The 23,243-nt window shown below is 46.7% G+C and overlaps 1 protein-coding gene across 1 annotated transcript in view; it reads right to left on the bottom strand.

The window, feature by feature from the left end:
* The window catches only part of plcb3 (phospholipase C, beta 3 (phosphatidylinositol-specific)), a 37,993-nt gene that overhangs the window by 9,380 nt on the left and 5,370 nt on the right, over positions 1-23,243 (bottom strand). Inside the window, exons 2-21 of the mRNA XM_079757965.1 lie at positions 11,825-11,893; positions 9,467-9,616; positions 8,802-8,881; positions 8,618-8,671; positions 8,276-8,348; positions 7,694-7,794; positions 6,838-7,004; positions 6,175-6,321; positions 4,911-5,068; positions 4,011-4,093; positions 3,510-3,594; positions 3,162-3,312; positions 2,823-2,924; positions 2,581-2,654; positions 2,265-2,361; positions 1,983-2,067; positions 1,591-1,715; positions 1,140-1,294; positions 504-665; positions 103-202 (exon numbers count right to left, since the gene is read on the bottom strand). Of these exons, the coding sequence (XP_079614091.1) occupies positions 103-202; positions 504-665; positions 1,140-1,294; positions 1,591-1,715; positions 1,983-2,067; positions 2,265-2,361; positions 2,581-2,654; positions 2,823-2,924; positions 3,162-3,312; positions 3,510-3,594; positions 4,011-4,093; positions 4,911-5,068; positions 6,175-6,321; positions 6,838-7,004; positions 7,694-7,794; positions 8,276-8,348; positions 8,618-8,671; positions 8,802-8,881; positions 9,467-9,616; positions 11,825-11,893 (2,218 nt within the window). The remainder of the gene's footprint in view (positions 1-102; positions 203-503; positions 666-1,139; positions 1,295-1,590; positions 1,716-1,982; positions 2,068-2,264; positions 2,362-2,580; positions 2,655-2,822; positions 2,925-3,161; positions 3,313-3,509; positions 3,595-4,010; positions 4,094-4,910; positions 5,069-6,174; positions 6,322-6,837; positions 7,005-7,693; positions 7,795-8,275; positions 8,349-8,617; positions 8,672-8,801; positions 8,882-9,466; positions 9,617-11,824; positions 11,894-23,243) is intronic.

Below are 23,243 nucleotides of genomic sequence, written 5' to 3' on the forward strand. Positions count from 1 at the left end.
AAGCTACCGCATTCAACAATGAAGATACAACCCAAAGGTTGCTAGAATCAGTCTTGTGTTTACGACCGGTGGGTGAGTGTGTGTGTGCGTCGGTGTACTGACCCGGTCTGATGGCCGACACTGGGAGGATGCGGTGGCCGATGAACTTCCCGTTCTCCTCGAACACCGCTATCCTCAGGGACGCTAGGGTAGGGAGGATCACCTGGGGGGGGAGAGAGGGAGGGGGAGAGGAAGGGAGTCAGAGAGGCAGGGAGTGGGAGAGGAAGATATTTGTTAGAAATATCTAAGATTATGACACAATGACCAATTAGCTCCATGATTATGGTTTTTTTTTCTCTCTCTCTCTTTCAACAACCCTCCCTCCCTCCCTTCCTGTAATGCATTAGAACAAGCTGTGGTAACTAGTGGCAGTCCACAGTAGAACAACAACGCTTCCAAAAAACCTGTCACGGTCTGTCAACGTTTCTCTGGTACCTCGGGGCATCTTCGTCTTCTGAAGTTACCTTGTTGAAACCAGCCATTTCATCGTCCCACACCGGATCCAAAGAGTTCCCATTGGACGTCTTTGTTCTGTACTTCCTCTTTGTGTCGGCAGGAAGCCCAAATATGTCCACTTCCACGTACACGCCCACTTTCTTGTCGGTCAGAAACTGTCCGGAAATCACCTGCAAACCATGGTTGGTGGTTAGTATATATATGTATGTATGTATGTATGTATGTATGTATGTATGTATGTATGTATGTATGTATGTATGTATGTATGTATGTATGTATGTGTATATATATATATAACTTTTTTACTACTTAGTGGTACTTGGTGGATTCAAGTATGTGTCTTTAAGGGGCAGGAAGGGGTTAGGGGGCATCTTCTTCCAGGATGCCCACAGATATAAGCATGTCCATATTGGGAATCGTACCAAGAACCTTTCAGCTGGGCTTTGACCACCCTGACCACTAGACTATTCAAAGCCCCAATAAGAATGTTCCCTTAAATGTTGTACGGATTAAGTCCCACCTGTATCAACAGATGTGCATCAACATGCAACATTTACTTATCAAATACCGGCACGTGAAATTTCAAAAGGGTGTAAAAAACACAACAATAAGGCAAGGTGTCCTTAGACACGTGAAACACCCACCCTGAGCGAGACGGTGTTGGCCACGATCCCGTCCACGATGTTCTCGGTGAAGGGGTCAAAGTGCTTGTCTGTTCGCCTCATGAACTCTGGCTTCAGCAGGTAGCCGGTGCGACCATTGTACTCAAACACACCCATGTTGAGCTGCATGGGCAGGTCTGAGAACGAGAGAGCGAGAGAGAGACACAGACACAGAGAGAGAGAGAGAGAGAGAAATAGAAAATCAAGTCTTAAAGTAGTAGTCTTCTAGTCTTAGAATAATTTGAGACCACAGACACTCATTCATTTAAAATAAGTAATATCTAATTCGAAATGTTTCTATTTCCTTTTTTGGAATGATGTTAAGACACCGCCAAAGCATTGCACTTGAGTTTTTTGACCTTGAGGTCAGGGCAGAGATAGAGAGAGGGAAAGAGAGAGATCAGAGCGTGTGTATGTTGGGCAGCTAACCCACCCAGGGTCTGGAAGTTGAGCGCCACCATCTGGCAGCCCACGTTCCAGAAGAGCTGGGGGTTGTAGTTGGAGCTGTCTACCCGGGTGCCTTTGGGGTAGATCCTGCTCAGCTGGTTCTTGTTGTACCTGGGGCCAACGCTGTCAAGGGCCAACTGCTGGGACGCACACATAGTGGCGAGAAACGGTGGGGAAAGGGTTTCTGCCATTAGCGCCTGAGATAAATGTAAATGCAAACTACAGGTCATCATGGGTGGTCTTAACTATCCGGTTATGCCAACATTGTCATGCTTGTCAAACCCGACTTTTGCTAGCATGAACGCTAAATAATGTCAACACCTGCTTGTTAGAATAAATGATAACGCTTTGAATACGTAAGTTAGGATGAAAGGATACTCGACAAACTCGATGGGTGCACTCTTAAGTGTATCCATGCCTTTGGTTTCCACAAACGACGACATTTCAAAATACTTCTTCCTCTCTGGGGAAAAAGAACAGAGAACAAAACAGTACGAAAAAAGGGAAGTTAGTCAGCATAGGCGTGAACTATTACATGAACTGCCACACACACACACACACACACACACACACACACACACACACACACACACACACTACACCCATCTTCTTGAAGAGCAAACAAATGCATGAGTAACTTTCACACAAACACACACTTACTGTTGGCGACCTCAAAGCTCTTGAACTTGACAGGTTCTATGTAGTTCACCAGCGTGGACATCTCCTCTGTAGCGTTCACTTCACTGCTGGCCGTACCCTGGTAGATAGAGGGCGGAGAGAGGGAGAGAAAGGGGGAGGTAATGATGCATAGATGCACGAAAAAGACAGAGGGGAAAAAGAGAGACGGAAAGAACGAGAAAGGGAGAGAGAGATAAAAAGAGATCAATTTGAACCAAAAACATATTTCTTCATAAAATCGAGGCATCATTCAGTATTTTCATTGGTTCTTTCGGACGGTGAGCTTTAGGTCTCTCACCTCGTCAGAGTTGGGTTTCTTCAGCTCGGGTAAGGTGTCCTCCTCCTCCTCTTCATCACTCTCACCCTCGCCTCCTGGTGGATCACAGAAAGACAACACAAGCTAGTGACATACACACACACTAGTGACATACACAGGGAGAAATTACTAAATATTACTAAACAGCATAAACAGACAGACTGACACACAGATCGTTGTCAATCTTTTAAACGAATGCTATATTTGCGGACAGATGAACCCACCAATAGACTTGCGGGGTTCCGATTCCTTGACCATCCCCTCAGCCAGCTTCTCTTCTCCGTTGGACAAGAGCTGGGCCCCATCGCTGTCCATCAAAGGACAGTCTGGATACAGACAGAAAAAAAGAACAAAATGTAAAATTGTCTGAAAAATCCTAACACTAAAACCTCCACAATCTTAAAACACGAATTTGCTCCATCGCTCCCTTTTCCGTTACCTTGCGTGTGTGTATTCAGTGTTCATTGTGTTTGCATTGAGTGTGTGTGTGTGTGTATTTAGCATTAAGTATATGTGTTTAGCATTAAGTGTGTGTGTGCGTGCGTCCGTAGCTCCACACACACCGTGGTTGGGCGGGGACTGCCCGTCCAGCTCCCGGCGGCGGATGCTGCCCCCGCTTGAGGGCCGGTGGGGGTGGTGGTGCTTCTTCTTGTTCTTGATCAGGATCTTCCCCATCAGCTCCTGGGGGGTGGGCAGGGCCAGGCCCTGGAGCAGCTGGGGGGGGGGGGGGCGATGAGCCAACGGGGTGAGACAACATTGGGGGAGGGAGGTGGAAGGAGAGGTAGTGGAGGGGGAGGCGGAGGAGGAGGAGAAGGAGGGGGAGGCGGAGGAGGAGGTGGCGGTGGTCGAGATGGAGGAGGAGGAGGAGGTTTTATTCTGCTGTTTTTGCCAATGTTTGATTGCAAGCTTACCGGGTATTTCTCCAGTGGGTCAATGAGCAAGGCATCGCCAAAGATGGTCCTGCAGTACTCGGCCATCTTGGCTTGCTGTTTGGCCCTGAAGAGAACGACAGAGGGGTGTGTAAAGAACACATTGCACTCTCTCTCTCTGCTCTGCCCACGTCCTTAGAGTAGTGGTAAACTTACAGTGAAACGAGATCAATTATATTCAGGAGCAGGTAGGGCTCATCCCACTCCTACAGGTTAGACTGTAGACATCGGGGATCGAACCCAGTACCTTTCTGCCGGGAGTCAAACACCCTAGTCGCTAGTCTATCCTGCCCCTGTGTGTGCGTATGTGCGTGTGCGTGTGCGTGTGCGCGTGTGTGTGTGTGTGTGTGTGTGTGTGTCTAGTGACTAGTCTATCCTGCCCCTGTGTGTGCGTGTGCGTGTGTGTGTGTGTGTGTGTGTGTGTGTGTGTCTAGTGACTAGTCTATCCTGCCCCCTGTGTGTGCATGGATCTGCAATTCTCACGAGTCCACGTGGTTTTCGAAGGAGAGGATGAGAGGGTACATTGAGGTCTTGAAGGCACTCTCTGCGATGGCCTCAATCACCTCCTTCAAACACAGACAGACAGGGAGACAGAGAGAGAGAGAAGTTAGGAATTTATAAAGTGGATGAATTCTTTTCCTAAAACCTAAAGTTTATAATTTCTTTATGGTAAATTTGTCATTCAGCAGACACTGCAATCCAAAAGGTGCTCAAGGTCGACACAGAAACATGTTTTTTGAAGGTACGTGGGCAGAATTTAGTGGTATCTAGCTATGTATTTTTGAGGTTGTTTCCCGGAACCGATTACTGGAAGTAAGCTGTCATTTTTACAGAGAAACTTTACTAGTAGCACAGACTGCTACCGAGACGAATGACGATATGATGAATAACTATAGCAGATGGCGGTAATCATAGGTCTACCACTACGGTCTACAAAAATAGGCCGTCCTCCTCCTCCATGCCCTACAACACATACTGGGACCATGGTGACCAATGCAAACATACCCGGTTGTGATTGGTTAAACTGATTTATTTGCAGGCTAGACCTGTCAAACAGTGACCTTGGTGTGACTATAATTGATGCCATGTTGCTTTATTTGTTTTACGGGAATACAAGTTGGTGTTAGCAACCTCGCTGCTAGCTGCTACTACATTATACACACTGGACTTTTAAGGTAACACCTCCTTCCTCCATCTTAACCAAAACCCCGTCCAACTATCACTGTAAGTCTCCTTAGCATTCAAATCCATTTGGAAAATAAATAACAAAACTCCCAAGACACGCCCCCCCACTAGTGTTGCCAGATTGGGCGTTAAATCTGGCCCAATCAGGCAACACTGCCCCCCCACCCCCTTTGTGACCCGGTCAGCCAATCGCATCACCTTGAAGGGGATCTCGGTGGTCATGGTGAAGCCGTGGGTGATGTAGGGCTCCTCGTCCTGGGGCCGGCCCTTCCAGCAGTCCAGCTCGATGCAGCGGCAGCCCGTCAGCAACACCTGGCGGTACATCTCCACCGAGGAGGGGCCCGTCAGCTGACCCACTGGGGGGGGGGGGGGCAAGAGAGAGGCGGGAGAGACAGAGGTGGGGGGAGAGGAGGGAGGGGGGGTTAGGGAGAGTGAGGGTGCAGAGAGAGACGGGGGGGGGGGGGGGGGGGGGGGGGGAGTCAGAGAGAGAAAGGGGAGGACGAGAGAATGAGAGGGGGGATAGAGAGATAACAAGAGAAGAGTGAAGAAGAGAGACAGAGACCATTAAGGCATCATGAACAACAGCAGGGCGCCACGTTGCGCACGCTATAAAGAAAAGAGGGGGCTGGAAAGAGAGAGAGAGAGAGAGAAAGAGAGAGAGAGAGAGAGAGAGAGAGGGCCTGAAACGCTTCAAGAGGGTCAGTGAGTCTCTGCACTTAAAACCACATGTTGGCAATTACTGATTGCTTGCAGTTACAGTGTATGTACGTGTGTTTGTTCTCCATTTATGTTGTACATTACTGTGAGCTTAGTTACCTCTGAGGTATGTTAGTTACCTGTGACATGTATTGTGGCACGAGCTTGTTAACTGTGAGTTGTGCAGTGGGCGGGGCTTAGTTACCTGTGAGTTGTGCAGTGGGCGGGGCTTAGTTACCTGTGAGTTGTGCAGTGGGCGGGGCTTAGTTACCTGTGAGTTGTGCAATGGGGCATAGTTACCTGTGAGTTGTGCAGTGGGCGGGGCTTAGTTACCTGTGAGTTGTGCAGTGGGCGGGGCTTAGTTACCTGTGAGTTGTGCAGTGGGCGGGGCTTAGTTACCTGTGAGTTGTGCAATGGGCGGGGCTTAGTAACCTGTGAGTTGTGCAGTGGGCGGGGCTTAGTTACCTGCGAGGTAGGTGTTGTGGGAGGGTCTTAGTTATGTGTGAGAGTCTAGTGGGAGGGGCTTAGTTACCAGAAACATTGGTATTGTGGGAGGGTCTTCAATACATGTGCAGTGTGCAGTGGGAGGGGCTTAGTTAACGGTTATTGTGGGAGGGTGTAAGTTACTTGTGCGGTTGGTGTTGTAAGAGGGTGTAAGTTACTTGTGTGGTATGTGTTGTGGGAGGGTGTAAGTTACTTGTGCGGTATGTGTTGTGGGAGGGTGTAAGTTACTTGTGCGGTTGGTGTTGTGGAGGGTGTGATTTACTTGCGAGGTAGGTGTTGTGGGAGGAGTTGATGAAGTAGTGAGCCAGGGGCTGGTTCATGTCGTCTATCAGGTCCAGCCTCTCCGGGGGGACGATGGTGTTCTCTTCTCCGTCCAGGTAGCGTGTGAACGCCAGCAGGCTGATCTGGTCTGGAGAGAGAGAGCACATGGTAATGAGGTGTAGAACAGGGAGCAAAGCATTCTTTAACCAACAAAACGTTCTCAACCTCCTTTGGCCAATAACGCATGAGAAAGATGCATGGAAATGTTCATGCAACCACAACTTCGTCGGTATTTATGAATGAATCAATAAGGTATCAAAGTGAATAGGGCCACACCACGTAATTATTTTTTTAATTTTTTATTGGGCACAGAGGCCCTTTCAAACCTCTAAACATATGACTTCAGATATCTAGCGCTACCACGGCCATTATAATTAAATCGGGCCACCCAATGTGGGGTCCCGTCCCGCAGGTTGAGAACCACTTATTACAGAAGCCAACACCCTGCAGCTGTGCAGGTGACGGCTTAAAACAAGTTAACATTGAGGAACCCCCTCTTCATGCTCATCAATCGAACTCTTCTTTTGGCAAGACAAAAACCACAACACACACATCCACCCACAATAACTTCCCCACACACACACACACACACACACTAACCCACCTCTCTCCAGCTGGCTGGCATTGCTCTCGTACACCTCCATGATCTGGCGGATCTGCTCCCGCTTCAGGGGGGGGTAGAGGACCTCGTTGAGTCGCGAGTCTCGCTGCTGCTGGTTGATGAAGTCCATCAGCTGGTCAAGAGAGATGAAGGGCTTCCTCTTAGAGCCACTGGACAGGGGGGAGGAGGGGGGAGGAGAGGGGGGAAGGAGAGGAGAGGGGGAAGGAGAGGAGAGGGGGGTGAGAGGAGAGGAGAGAGGGGAAGGAGAGGAGAGGGGAGGAGAGAGGGGGAAGGAGAGGAGAGGGGAGGAGAGGGGGAGGAGAAGAGAGGAGAGAGGGGAGAGGAGAGGAAAGGGGGGGAGGAGAGGGGGGGTGAGAGGAGAGGGGAGGGGGAAGGAGAGGAGAGGGGAGGAGAGAGGGGGAAGGAGAGGAGAGGGGAGGAGAGGGGGAGGAGAAGAGAGGAGAGAGGGGAGAGGAGATGAAAGGATTGAGAGGGGGGAGGAGAAGAGAGGGAGGGAGGGGTGTAAATTACAGAAGATGAACAGGGAATCGCCTTTCTTTATTTAACTCATGCATAATGTTCTCTAATGTTTTTTTTAAAAAAGGTTTATTCTCATTCATTCCAGGAATCAGGGTGACTTTACACAAGCTGAACACTAGGGGTCGCACTATGCTGCTCCTAGGTGGAAGGAAAACGGCGCCAAGCACTCTTTCACCAGTCAAATCTGACAGAAATTATATATTTTTCGTTAAATAAACTAATGTAATTTACTCATTATATTCAACTGCCCTCACTATTAAGAAATAAAAAGCTATATACAACAACAACAATGTGAGTGAGTGAGTGCATGTGCTTTTACATGTCCTCGAAGATGCTCTGTATCTCGGGTCGCAGGGACAGGCTGTCGAGAAACTTCTGGAAGGCCTCCCAGGTGAAGTCTTCTCCCTTGATGCCCTCCGTCTGAGGCAGAGAGACAGGAGGAGGGAGAGAGAGAAAAGAGAAAGAGAAGAGGAAGGCAAAAAGAAAAGAAGAGAGAATGTGTGAGACAATACTACTGCCAAAACAAAACGTTTTAATTCAAAACTAAACAGACCTGTTCAGCTTGTTTCATTCGCTTCATCTGTTCAAAAAACAACAGAGCTTAGATAAATAGCTTGACTACTTGTATTAATATTAGACGTCTCTACCTGCTCCTACATGCGTCAACAAAAAAAGTAGCAATCCATGTTAAGCTAAATGTTCCTTCAGAAACCTAACCAGGGCAATTATTTGAATATACAGCTCCCGATTGGAATTCAGTCGGAACTTGCAAGTTCCCTTAATCCACCACAGGGGCGCCCAAACCCAGCACAAGTGATGCCAAGAACACCAAAGCGCACACTCCATATCGGGAGCAAAGATCAAATGTACAGGATAAAACACACTGAGCAGCCGTCGTTACCTTGTTGGTGGTGAGACCGCACTGCTCCAGCGCCATCTCTACTCGCCGTTTGTCTGAGAACATCTTCAGGATGCTGAAAGAGCCAAGCAAAACAGCCGTTGGAGCGAGAGCAAGCCTGCGTGCCGCGCTTTTGTGCTAGCTCACACGTGCAAGCTAGCTCCAACACTATGTGGAACCGCAACAGCAATTCTGAAGGTTTTCTTCTCCGCTGCTTTAGGAGAAACGTACGTTGACTTCTATAGTTGACTTCTACTGAAAGCCTGAAATGATTAACAATGTTTAACCACTTTTAAGAAATGGCATCCAATGGGGACATAGGAGTGAAGTGTGTGTGTCTCTTACTGCTTCACTGGGAGTTTCCCCTCCTGATTCATCTGCAGAGTTAACTTTGTGTACCTAAGGAAAACAGAGAGAAAGAGCAAGAGAGCTCATTGGCTGTAGTCGCATTGTCTCTGTCGATTATCATCTCACATTTGTGTGTCTATTCATATTCTCAAATAATCTATTTACTTAAGAAATCGCTTACGCTTTGCGAAGGAAGGTGTTCCGCGATGCATTCTGGGAAAGTATGTTCGTAGCCAACTTAAAGAGCTCCTCCGTCCATATCTAAACACACACAGACAGACACAGACACACACACCCACACAATTAGTACAGCCAAGTGGAAAGAGGCACGAGGAAGTTTATACAGCACAACAAACAGGGACTTTGATTGGCTGTAATCCTCAACTATCTAAACACACTTGGAAGGCAATGGTGGAGGTGGAGTAGGGATAGAGGAGAGGAGTGGGAGGAGGAGGAGGAGGAAGGTACGGAGAGCGGCACTTAAGCCGACTGCCCGAGATCACAAAACAAACAGGGCCACAGAAAACAGCTGCGCCGCTAGGACCTTAACGCATGCACACACGCACACAGTGTCAACATCATAAAATGAAGGTAACATGTAGTTCGGTATACACCCTGGGGGGAAAGAAAGAAAGACAGAAAGAAAGACAGAGAGAAAGAATGAAAGACAGAAGGACGGAAAGAAAGACAGAAAGAGAATGTGCGCGAGATTATGAATGAGGGCGTGAGAGCGTGATTGACCGCGTGTATGTCTGCCTGTCTGTCTGTGGACGCGTGGGTGTCTCTCTGGTGACAGAGAGCGGCTGAGCAGGCTGGGAGATCATGGGCTCCCCTATTGCAGGTTACCTTGGCGATGGCCTCGTGTTCCACAGCCTGGAAGTTTAGGAAGGAGACGTTGACCAGGTCGTTGCCGTGGACGATCGTGACCAGCTTCGATGTCATCATCGTCATGTCTTCGACCTTGGCAATGCCCAGCACCTCACGCACTTTTTGGTCCTGAGACGCACACAAACACATTGACATTGTTTTAAAAAACGTAAAAAAACTAAAAAATATGCCTGGGGAAAGAATCTCTGAGAACTTGGAAAGATAATATAGAATATTTATATTTTATTAAATTAATAATTAACATTATTAATAATCACATTACCAACGCAATTATTAATAGCGAATTAATAACCAACAGCTATATCATCAATAATAATATTTGTATATGATTAAACATGGTTTTTTATGTTCATGGAGGGGTCAAAGTATCATTACACTAGCAGCTGCAAACTGCTATTTCTAGGGATAAGATAGCATCCGACATCTAGTGGAAGGACAAGTTTGTGTTCTACAGTGTATTGGATATGACCACGACCAGCTGGTCCGACAAGACTCCAGACACCCCTGAACTCTCAACGCTCACTTCCTTGTCCTGTCACTCCACCTCGTCAACAGCGTCTGTTGCTAAGAGACCATAACTGTAGCTTATTTTTTTAACCATATGTCTTCAGAAACGTCTATTGTCTAAATGTCTAATCAACAGTGTAAAATCATCTAGAAACATAAAAACACACAATGACAACAAACATAACTCAGTCATAAAAAAAAAGTTAATGTGCTTAAAGTATTAAATGGCAGCATATAGATAATGTTTACATTGTTTATTTATTTTATTATTATTTTCAAAAACTTTTCCTATGGTTGAATGTGCATTGAACATGTAGTAAGTGTAGTGTGTGTATGCAAGTATTTAAGGTTCAACTGCTCCCTTACAGCATAGATTCAGATACTGGGTTCACAATAACCCTGGGTTCACAATAACTGAAAGATCTGCATTTCAAATAAAGAGGTTGTTTTGCTTCACACACACACTTTAATTAAACATATGTATACACAGCGTGGATATATTGAAACTTTACCCTGGGAGTTTAACAACAGACATTCTTCATCAATTCATGTTCCTCCGCAATGTTAGTCAGGACATGAGATTATGACTAATTAAACGGATAACCTGTGTGTGTGTGTGTGTGTGTGTGTGTGTGTGTGTGTGTGTGTGTGTGTGTGTGTGTGTGTGTGTGTGTGTGTGTGTGTGTGTGTGTGTGTGTGTCCGAGTTCGATTTATTTTACAGTCCGATAAGCTCCACCCCTTGGAAGTTTCTGTGTGCTTGTGAAAGTTATCTGCAGAACTCTGTGTCCGGGTTACATAAATCAAACACTCCCCATCTGGCCTCACTGGCACTTTATTACAACCTATGCTGTTATCTGCGGAGATACACTGTACACACGCAGACACAAGGACACAAATTCACACACACACACACACACACACACACCCCAACAAACGCGTGCTGACACACGCACAATCAAACACACACTCACAAAAACGCATGCTGACACACACACAGACACAAACGCGTGCGCATGTGTTTTTGTGTGTTTCAGTACACAAACACAAGCTGACACACGCACAATCACACATGCACACGCGTGCTGACACACACAATCACACACGCAATCACACACACATTCACACACGCATTCACATTCTATGCATCCTATAGTCGGTAAAGAATGGCGTAGATGGTTCCCGGGTAGGAGTTTGATTCCCGCTGGGGCCTCCCGCTTTAAAAGATGTATGCACTCCCGGTATACTAAGACGCTTTTGATAAGAGGGTCCAACAAATGGAGTATATATTATTCATATTTTAATCTATAGAGCACTTTCTGTTCTCCATGCCACATCTCCCATTCACTTCTATTACTCAGTCTTTCCCTTTCATTCAATGAGCTATATTAGCAGGAAATATAACATAATGTGTAGTGTTGCTAATGCATTTTAGCATTGTAATACATTCATTCAATTCTTTCTGACTATCAATAAATAACATCTGCCTCTAGTCTCTACATCTCTATCCCTGCACACAACTTTCTCTCTCTCACTCTCTTACACAACGACTTCCTCTGCCAGCCGTCACTCTGTATGTCACTTCCTGTCAGAGAGTTCCATCTGTCAACTAGAGCTCATTAGCACAATGTCACCTTTGGACGCCGTCAGCTGAGAGAGACTGAGGAAATACCACACGGACAATACACATGTCAGACACACAGGACCGTCACATGACACTAACAGCTTTTGGGGACAAACACACATCATCGCCCTGCTGGTATGAGGCAACATAAGTGTGTCTCTGTGCGCACACACACACACACACACACCTTGGGCAGCTTGGCAAACTTCCCCCTCCTGGTGTCTCTGATGGTGCTGATGTCCAAGATCTCCCACTCCTGAGAGAAAAAGGAAAGACAATAACTGTTAACACCTTCATCATCATCGGCATCATTGTGATTTCCTTCACCATTCTCATCGGCTTCTGTCATCTTCATCATCACCACCCAGTTCAACTTCATCCCCCCACCGTCAACCTCTCCCGTGGTGGACCATGGAGTGTTTCTGTCTGTCTGAGGGTCCAGCGGGTGTATTGCCACTCAGCGGTGGTAATAGCATCAACACATTGAGTACAAGACTAAAGCGATTAGGCCCGCTGAATCAAACTGTCTTGAGCCTTAATCTGTTCAGTCTTCTTCTGCCTCGATTACCATTTCGGAAAATGTACCTTGGTTTGCCTGAAAAAAAAAAAAGTTTAGGATCTTTCCCTCACAAACTGTATTGCCGTCGGTGGTGAGACAAGGACTTAGAACGACGTGTGTTGGCGTGCGAGTTTTTTGAAAACATCAAACCGACCCCATCTAGGACCTGCCTCAAACATGGAAACCACCAAATCATGTTCCTGTGATCCACAGGAACAGGTGGAGATGGACAGAGATACAGACGGACGGAGAGAGACAGAGCGAGACAAAGCACTAGACCAGGAAGACATTCCAGAATATTGTCTGGTAACTACTCTGCGTTGAGATGTGATCGCACTAGGAGAGGAGGAGGAGGAGATAAACGAAGAGAGAAGGAAAACATGAGGGCAGGAACAGAGAGGGAAGGAGGAGGGGGAGGGAGGTCGTAAAGAAGAAAGCCATAAACACAGAAGAACACACTGTAAATATTTGCTCTGCCCTACACGCTATCACTCACCTGGCTGGTCCCATCATCGCTCCGTCTCCCCGTCTACATCGCCCTCTCCCTCTCTCCGCCCACCTCCCTCTCCCTTTATTGCTCGCTCTCTCTGCCCATCTCTGTCTGTCTCCGTCTCTCCATCTCTTATCTCTAATCCCTCTCGATCAGCGCCCCGCTATCCGTCTTCATCCTCTTCCGTCTGGACCGCTCTTCTAGAAGTTTCTAGTTACATCCACATGGCATGGGCCCAGATTCCTTTCAAACAATGAGCCCTCGTGTCTCTCTCTGCCTCTCTCTCTTTCCCCATACCCCTCTCTGCCCCTACCCCTCTCCCACAAGTATGTACAGTATATCAAGGTCCACAACATTCTCTTCAATCTCACATTCCGACACTATTACTTATCATTATAACACTAACAGAAATTTAACCGTCACAAATTAAGAACTATCTTAAAGCCAGTAAGTTGCATTTTCACCTTGAATTCAACTAAATTAAACTTAAAAACAATGTTGTCCTAGGTCCAATGTTGACGGCTGTACAATCATATCCTAGCTTAGCTTTAATATGGTCTCTAGGCACTCATGGTTCATCAGTCATTGTACCTTTGATATATGCTTTGCTATATTGGCTAAATGCTTACTTTGCACTTGTAATGGATCACTTTTTGACTGTGTCCTTTATCCTTTCTCTCCTATTCTCGCATTATTGTCGTCTTCCACACAAGTCACATATTTTCCTTCTATATTTATGTTGTCTCTGCACTGGTGATATCTGCTCCCTAGAAACTCTCAGAGGTTATAAGGTGACGGCTGCATTCTGATTGGCCCCGCGAGAGGGGCAGCAGGCCTGGGGAATAGAACCGCTTCTGGGTCTCACACACACACACACACACACACACACACACACACACACACACACACACACCCTCCCAGAGGCCTTGGTTTCATTCCACCATTGCCATGGCGACTCCCTGTAGACCGCAGCAATGTGCCTGCTGTGTGTGCGTGTGCGCATGTGTGCATGTGTCAAAGTTAACTTTAGCAGGTCTTTGTTCCTGAAAAGTTTGAACTGTGTGTGTGTGTGTCTGTGTGTGAACTGAGCAGCAAACATATCTCTTGTGCAGGTCCTGACTTGTGAAATATCCTGACTTGTTGAGCAACACCGCGTGTGTAGTTGTGCGTTTGTGTATTGAGGCCAGGGTGTGTGTGTGTGTGTGTGTGTGTGTGTGTGTGTGTGTGTGTGTGTGTGTGTGTGTGTGTGTGTGTGTGTGTGTGTGTGTGTGTGTGTGTGTGTGTGTGTGTGTGTGTGTGTGTGTGTATTAGGTTCAATGTGTAGACTGGTCACATTTTGCAGAATGTCGTGTAAGAAGGAAGTGTGCAAAACTCAAAACAGACGGTTTGCGTGTAGTTGAATCACACACGCACCAACTCACAATTGATCAAACAGTTAAGAATACAAAGACAAACAGGTTAAAAATAAACAACTTAAGGGAACAAGTTATGTCATGAAAAGAAGTCACTTGAAATAGCGCAAGCTAGCCTGCGAAATTACAGCAGGCCTACTGGTAATCCAATGGATGACCAGGGCTTGAATAGGAATCAGACTGGTACCAGTACCCTAAACCAGCATCTGAACTGCATGGCTTTCATGAGTAAGGGCTGTTTTTGTTTGGTTAGCTCGAAAAAAGTAAAATCCAGTACGGATACATCTTTACATATTTCTCTCTCTGAACAAAAGAACAACAATCATTTCAAAATAAAACAATTCTTCAAATGTTTTCTGCTAATCATTAATCATGCCTTCTCAGCTTGCTCCTTGTCCCAGGCAGCCATCTCTGATCAGCAGAGCAAAAATAGGCATGGGGTCACATGAAGTTAATAATGGGTAATGGTACATCCAGACTTCCCAGTTAGCACCGGCCCAGTTCAAGCACTGTGGAGGTTCTTTGAACGTAACTGGGACTGTATTAAAGAGACACACATTATGAATTCTGCCTTTAGGTTGACACATTTTCAACGTCAGTGTTCAGCTGGACCGTCTGACAACAAAGCTCTCCGTCTTTCAACTCACAATATTCAACCTAAAAAATAAACTATAAAGAGTTGGTCTGACTGAACTTATTTTTTTTAAATTTAATTTAGCATTCAAATGCTAAATGTGTTCCACCTTAAGATTTCGTTGCGACTTCCCCATGAACCTTAGTTGCATTATGACTAAAGGTACTGGGGTGGAAAGCACCACGCCACACCAGTACTCCCACAGCTTGTACTGGGTGTGTCCTGGACCGGGCATGGGCGCTGTTCCAAGCCACCGCAGAGAAGAGCGAAAGATAAAAGCCAAGTGAACCCTGCATTGATTCCTTTTTGAATTGACTCGATATTAGATAAGCCATAATTCCTAATTCTCTCTCCCTCTTCTCTCTCTCTCTCTCTCTCTCTCTCCCTTTCCCTTGTCCACCTATTTCCTTACACAAATCTCTCTTGCATGAGTTTGATCAAATGTTAGCAGCACAATAAAGGAGACACCCCACCTATCCTGTAACGCATGTGTGTGTCCACACGCACTGAGAAACACACAAGTTTACAGAGCCACACACACACACACACACACACACACACACACACACACACAGATCAACTAGATTCCACTTCATAGAAAAGAAGAGGTAGGAAAGGTTAGGAGGAGGGAGATGAGATTGCTGGCAGGGTGTAAAGAGAGACAGGCAGACAGAGAGAGAGTGAGACAGCGAGAGTGAGAGAAAACCGAAGCCAAGCTAAATCTATAAAGTGATGGAAGGAGAAAAAGGAATTGTTTGACATTGCAATTACTCAGCAAAACAAATATATAACATAAAGAGGCGGAGAGGGGGAGAGAGAGAGACAGAGATATTCAACACGACACAGCTCGAAAGCGAGGAGGAGAGGGAGGGAGCTCTAAGGGACCAGAAGGGGAACCCCTCACTCTCCTGTACAGTCTTAAAAACGCTGCTTCCCTCCATCTCTCCGACATGTAGGATAAACAAAGGGTCCAAAGTGAGAACAAAGTGTCAGAGTGCTGTTTTAACCCCACGTCCCTCTCTTTCTGTCTTCCTCCGTCCAATGCCTCTTTCCCCTTTTCTCTCCCTCTGTTCCTGCTCTCTCGCCTCTTCAATTTTCTGTTCCTGTTTCTCATTGAGGAGACGGATGACTGAGGCTACATTAAGGAGAGCAGGGCTGTCCTCACTCACACGTCTAGCTCTCTAAGGCAGACAGTGACCGCCTAAAACAAGGGCAGAGAGAGAGAGAGAGAGAGAGAGAGAGAGAGAGAGAGAGAGAGAGAGAGAGAGAGAGAGAGAGAGAGAGAGAGAGAGAGAGAGAGAGAGAGAGAGAGAGAGAGAGACAAGTGAAAGAAAACAGCAGGAGAAGGAAGGCAGAATATTGAACTTGATATGAAGAGGAAGAGGGGGACGGAGATAGTAAGACATTAAAATGACTGCAAAATAAACATGTGTAAAATGATATCATTCATGAGACAGCAGACAGCAAAAAAATCATGAACACACACACCCACACTCACGGGTGCGCTGAACTGAATAACTTGATAATAAACTCTGGCACACACACACACACACACACACACACACACACACACACACACACACTTTGACATTACACTATTGTTCAAAGATCCAAAGACAGAAATACTACAGTATTGCACACACACTAAAGGAAGTGCTGCTCATAGTGAGGGCGTGATACTGTACAGAATCCCATTTCTTCATCACCGAAGGGAAGAGGAAGCCAAGACTCATGCACGGTGTGTGTGTGTGTGTGTGTGTGTGTGTGTGTGTGTGTGTGTGTGTGTGTGTGTGTGTGTGTGTGTGTGTGTGTGTGTGTGTGTGTGTGTGTGTGTGTGTGTGTGTGTGTGTGTGTGTGTGTGTGTGTGTGTGTGTGTGTGTGTGTGTGTGATATGCCTTGATAGATACTGTCCCCGAGAGGGACTGAGAGACAGACTGAGACAGAGAGACGGATAGAGATAGAGAGGAGAATGAGAGAGAGACAAGGGGGGGGCCGAGTGAAAGAGGAAGCCATCATGTTATCAACTGACAGAGTCCTTTCCCCTCCCTCTGAACTCAGGCCCAATCCAAAGAAAGGCCGCGCGCTTGTGTGTGTGTGTGCGCATACGATAGTGTGTGCGGGTGTACGAGAGAAAGGCTGTGTGTGTGTGTGTGTGTGTGTGGACTCATTTCTAGCAGTGATGTTATCTCTAATAACAACAGAACCAAGTCACATTAATAGGACAGTAGAACCATAAATGGTTCTACTGAAACACATATTTTACACTCACCAAGGTATTGGTTAGTTGATATGTCACATTACAGTCTCATTTTAAAGAAGAATGGTTGGACTTTAACTCGAAAACATTTACCAAATCTGCTACTAAACTGAAATACTAGTCACTATATACTTGTAATACATGTATTTGACTGTATAATACATGTTTTTGACTGAAGTGGACCATGGCCAGACCGCAGCCAGCTCTGTTTCTTGTGGTCTCCCAGTGGACTCATAATGCAGCCCCGCTATCGTCCGATCCAGTCTTCTGTTTATGTAGGCAAGGCCCTTTCAAAATAACAGTCTGACCTTTTCAAAATCTCAGTCTCAGAGGGCACCAGAGGCCAGCGGTAAGATTGTAAAAATGTGGAAGAGTGAAAAATACTGAAATAGACCAACACAGACAGACCGAGACGGAAATACAGACAGACGGAGCTACACAGGACATAATCAGACAGACAGACAGACAGACAGAGCTACACTGGACACAGACAGACAGATCTACATTGGACAGATACAAACAACATCCCAGAAATGCAGACCGACAGAAAACCATCTGGCAAGGGTACGGCGAGAAAATATGTGATGGAGCACGCACAGAAGGTGGAGTAGGAAGAGGAGCAGGGGGACAGTGAGGGGGCACAGAATGGTTCCCCCAGCCAGAACCCCCCTTGTTTCCAACCTTCTCTCCAACTTCCTGCACAGTTTCTCACGCTCCGAACGAGAGAGGGAGAGAAAGAGAGAGCGGGAGAGACAGTAAGCCATGACTAAGAGATTACAAGCGTCGTTTCTAAACATTTTCCTGCAAGCGAGAGAGCGAGAGAGCGAACACCCCAGGGATGAATAAGGGGGAGAAGAGAAGAAGAGAGTGGAGGAAACGTTTCCTTGTAGAGAGAGAAAGATGAATAGAAGAGCGAACACACTCAAAAGAAGGACGGAGGATGGGAGAGGGGGAGAGAGATGTTGGTGAAAGGCCGGGAGGGAGGTGAAGAAAAGGGAGAAATAATCAGCAGCAGTTTGAGGGGGCGAGAAATGAGAAGGGTAGGGAGAGAGAGAGATGGAGTGCAGGAAGTGTCATTCCTCAGTTTATATTTGAGATATAAATCAGTCACACACACACACACACACACACAAATAGAGGAAACCGGGATTAAAAATATTTGGAATAAAAAAGGGAGGGATGAGGGCGAGAGAAAGTAAGAGAATGACTAATGGAGCCGGGATTACAACAAGCGTGATGAAAGAAAAAAAAGTGTGAATAAAAATAAACATCAAGTAAAAAAAGTAGAAGAACAAGAAGCCAACTGTCACCAGGAACAGCTGTAACCGTTTCCCCATCAGGCTGACTTTGAAAATTTGGTTGGACTGGAAGCTAAATATGCTAAATATGCTAAACAATAACATCACGCCATGGCTAGACCTACGATGAGTGAGGCATTTTCAGAGGGTGGTGAACTGGAACTTTGAAAGGTTGGCCTTTTGAAGACTACTGCTTAATATTTAGTAATCTAGCTTCCGGCTAGACACTTTATAAGGAGAGAGCTAAAGGATGCCTAGAGGTCAGACCGGGGACATTTGGGGATCGAACCCAGAACCTTTCGGTTGGGAATTGACCACTACAGAGAGAGAGAGAAGGAAGACGTAGAGAGAATTGCATAGAGACAGAGAGCTAGAGAGAGCAAGGGAGCGAGAGATAGAGAGAGCAAGGGAGCAAGAGAGAGAGCGAGTTAGTGAGAGAAACCGATCAAATTAGTTGTGGCATCTCGTGCGGCAGCTGGTGGAGGCCGATCAGGATTCAGACAGGAAGTGAAGGGAGCGGGTGAAGGTGCGGGCGTGCGAGCAAGGGACAAAGGAGAGTGAGAGACTCAGAGACGGATCCAACAGGGTGAACCACACGCAGGGCGTGTCTGCAACGTGTTCAGGGAAACATTTGCGTGTTTGTGCATTGATCCCTGTGGGACTCGGGTTGAATCACAAAGCAGGGGCAGAAAGAACAGCAGCACTAAAGGTTTAAGACGCAGGGAGAGGGCAGGAGAGGGCGGGAGAGAGAGGGACTCCAGAAACAAGAGAAGGTCAAGCTGGGATGATGGATGGGGTGATTGGTTGAAGAGATAAATATCCCTGGATGGTGGAAGACGTGAGATTTGAGCGACCGATACTCTGAAAGGAAGTGAGAGAATGGGGCAAATTTTGAACTTAAAATATTGCTTTACACCACTGTTTACCCATGTCATAGTTAACAATGAAAACGGGCCCGAAAAGGGCATCGATTCAGTTACATTTAGAACAACAACACTTCTGTAAAGTCAAACTGAGGTCATGTTTAAAAAAAAAAAAATGAAGTTACGAATGATGGAACAACTATCTTATCAAAAGACTTTGAGAAGATAGCTGGGGGAGACGAAGATTCAAAGAGAAAACATCAGAAGGTTTTTCATGCTGAACAGAGCTGGACAGGGTGTGGTGAGTAATGTGTGGGCATGCAGAGAGAGGTGAGAGAGAGACAGGAACAGGAAGAAGAAGAAGAAGAAGAGAGACAAATACAGCCAGATGAAAAGGCACTACGAGACACAACGGAGGGCTGGATGGGAACCTGATACACAAAACCACAGCTTTAGCACCCCCACTGGTTCGTACCCAGCAGCAGCATCATCACCTGTCGCGTGTGCGTGTGTGCGTGACAAAGTACGAAGGCTTCCAAATACAGACAAATGCAGTCGGTTTCCCTGGGATAGATTTGACATTTTCCCGGTCTTCTCTTAATGAAAACAAACCAATAATTAATGACGGGACGACTGTGCCATGTGAAACAAATGGAAACAAACACTACATCAATGTCTGGTGACAGTTGGAACTTTGAACAAATTAGAACGTCCCTGTAGGGAAAACACAAGCTAAGGGTCAAAGGTCAAATCCACGCAGCTCAAGGTCAAAAGAACTGTGTGTGTGTGTGTGTGTGTGTGTGTGTGTGTGTGTGTGTGTGTGTGTTTGTGTGTGTGTGTGTGTGTGTGTGTGTGTGTGTGTGTGTGTGTGGTCCCAAACAAAGCAAACCTCTCTTTCCTTTGATCCACTTCTTCTGCGTTTTCCTCAGAGTTTCCTGAAGAGTTTGACCCACCAACTCCGCCGTCGTTCATCAGTCAGACGAGGGGAGGTGACTACTGGAGGTGAGGTATTTGGGCTGCACTTAATAATAACAGACACGAGCGTCCTCCAGAATAGTTTCATCATTGTTGGAGATTAGAATGCTAATTGCTAGTTGCCGTTCTTTAATTTGAGCCGAGACATCCGTTCCTACGTGTCCCGTTTCCACCTGACCGCCATCTTACAGAAATCTCCAAGGGGGAGGGTGGGGGGGGGAGGAACGAGTGAGGACACTGAAAACACTGAAAACAATACTATTGAGGAATTGTTCCCTCTCTGTTACGAGAACAAACGTCGAGCAACAAAAGGTCGCCCGTTGTACGGCGAACCATGTGGGCGTAGCCAGCCGTCGGCGTGACAATGGATCCCGAGGATCTCGTCGGCTGTCCGGATACTTTGTGTGTTGACGTGGTTACTGTGGCGCTGCGCCAAACCACCGGCCCGGCTGCCCCGCAGCGCAGGCAGACTACCCTTGAGCAAGGCGTGAGAAGAGATTGGAAGGACGTAGAGCTACACTGTACTTCTAAGCAGCGTCTAACGCCTTGGGAGTGTGACAGGACCACATGGCCCAGTGCCGTTTCAGTTACGTGCATCGCTTGTGTTTAGACGAGGAGTCAGAGTAGAGGATTTATACACGACACACGTCCCCCGGTGCATACCTGTCACTTAACATCCCTTTGCTTTTCCAACTTTCTGCATACAGTATCAACCCTCCCCCGCCTCTCCCTCTCCCTGTATTCCCGCCTGTAATTCTCCTCGTCTCCCCCTCTCTCCTCCCTTTAACTCTACCCTCGTCTCCCCCTCTAACCATTATCCCTCCCTCCCTCCCTCCCTGCCCTTCTCGTGTTAATTAGGAACAAATCAAATTTTTTCGAAAGTGTTTCAAGGTCGTCCTCAGTTTTTGCGACGTCGTCTCCGGTGTTCAGCGACAGAGCGTAATTGTAAAGTCCCGTAATAGCCGACATTCCAACTGTGACAAAGCCATCCCCGCGGCAACCAACGGCCTAGTGTTCCAGTACTGTAAAAAGACACACACAAGCACACACACACACACACACACACACACCTGCTGCAGTGCATGCAGCATGCAGAGAGCAGGGCTGTTGCAATGCTGTGTGTGAACAAACATTCCACGCATGCCTGGAGTGTAATCAGGGCGGCCAAAAATACAAGGGGAGAGATGGAGGGAGATACAAAGGCAAGGGAGAGACACGGAGAGAAGGAGAGACCAGGACAGAGAAAGAGGCATTTGAGGTGAAGAGAAAGCCGCAAAGAAAGACCGAAAGGGAGAGGCAAAGATAAAAAAGAGGAGGCCGAAAGAGAGAGAGTGAGGGATAGAGAGAGAGACAGTGTGATAGAGAGAAACAGAGGAGAGAAAGGAGGAAATAAATGAATACAGACTGAGCAGGAAGGGATTCACGCAGCTTGAAGGGGGAAAATAGGATAAGGAAGAAAAGTGGAGAGCACATTTCTTTTGTATGCAAAAGCCATATCTGACTGGTGACATGTCACTCAGAGTCCTCAAGCAGGTGAACTAAATTCATAACTGACTGCATGAGACGCCTGCAGGTACGGGGAGGACTGTGGAACCCACCTCACTACGATCCTGGGAGCAGGACTACACTACATGATTGCCACCGCTGCTCTGCTCCCAGTCCACTTATTGTTCTTCTTAGAAACTCGCCGGTGCAGTTCTTGGGGTTTCTTGTCACGGCTGCAATATTGATCCTGTGCTTTGATTGTTCTGAGCCTCGCTTGGAGGAGAGACATCAGCCTCATTGGCCAAGTGTGTCATGCAAAGAACTTGGCTCCAGCTCCTGCTTGCTCTCAAGGTACTCTCACCAGAGTAGATGAACAGCTAAAACAAGGCTGCAACTAAACAAAGGTAAACATAAACAAAACTACTATGTACACGCACATAAACATCAACAAAACTACTATGTACACGCACATAAACATCAACAAAGTTTGTTGCAGTGCAGAGTACGGTGCAGAGTGCAAAGGTAAACACGGAGTGTTTACAGGGTGCATTATGAGAGAGGTCAGCACGTCAGTATGGTGACCGACCTCACACTCATTCTGCTGGCTGTTCCGTTGGCGCAGTGGTCGGGGAGAACACCCATCAGCCCACTCCCCGTCTCTCTCTCTCTCTCTCTCTCTCTCTCTCTCTCTCTCTCTCTCTCTCTCTCTCAACCATTCAATAGAGTTCCACATGGACAAAGTGAACCCTGTGTTATTTGTCTGATGCGTCGCGGTTTAACCCAATAGGGGAATCGTAACTTTTTCTACATCCCCTGGCCCTTTGACTCGCTTCACGTTGATGTCCTCGGCTCCTCACAGATTCGCCTTCCAGAACCTTCTGCCACTTGAAGTACGTTGGAGGGCGCCGCCTAAGTGGCCAAGGTAAAGACTTGTGTGAGCGCACCTTATCTGTTCAGGGAGCCAGTGGACGTAGCCCAGCGAGGCGTCAGCCAGTCACATTGTCTCTCTCTCCCCCTCTCCACACAGGCAGGTTGGCTCTCTGTGTGAGATCCTTTTCCCTTTGGTTTGGTTTTGTTGTTTAGTTGTGCCTTTTGGGCCCCTTCTTCTGTTTAGTTCCATGTTGTCTTTACACCAGACAACATCCTCGCAGCACGCGCTCCAATCATTCATACGCTGAACTCACCACTGGTTATACAGAAGACATGGTACATTCCTATAATAATATTATTATTATTATTGTTATTATTATTATTATTATTATCTTGTTCCTTATGAATATCCTAGTTTAACATGTGTAGACTCAGTGGAGTCAGGTCATACCAGTGCACGTATGTGTGCAATCTAAAGAAAATATAACGTGCTTGCGTTTATAAAAAGGTTTGTAAAGTCGCTTTGGGATCAAACCCACTGAACTGAAGAAAGGACAATAAAGTGTACGAATGATAAGGAGAAGGAGGAGGACAACTGGTCCGCCTGAAGCTCTGAGCGGTAGAGAGAGAACGATAGAGAGAGGGAGAGTGCGAGCGTTTTGGAACTCAACTGAATACACGCTTTGCTTATTCTCATATATTAGGTACTACATTCGGCTGTTGTTCGTATCTAATGAAAATCACTTAAAGAACATCAACCGGG

This window comes from Pollachius pollachius (assembly GCF_949987615.1).
Source record: "Pollachius pollachius genome assembly, chromosome: 20".
NCBI classification, from domain to species: Eukaryota; Metazoa; Chordata; class Actinopteri; order Gadiformes; family Gadidae; genus Pollachius; species Pollachius pollachius.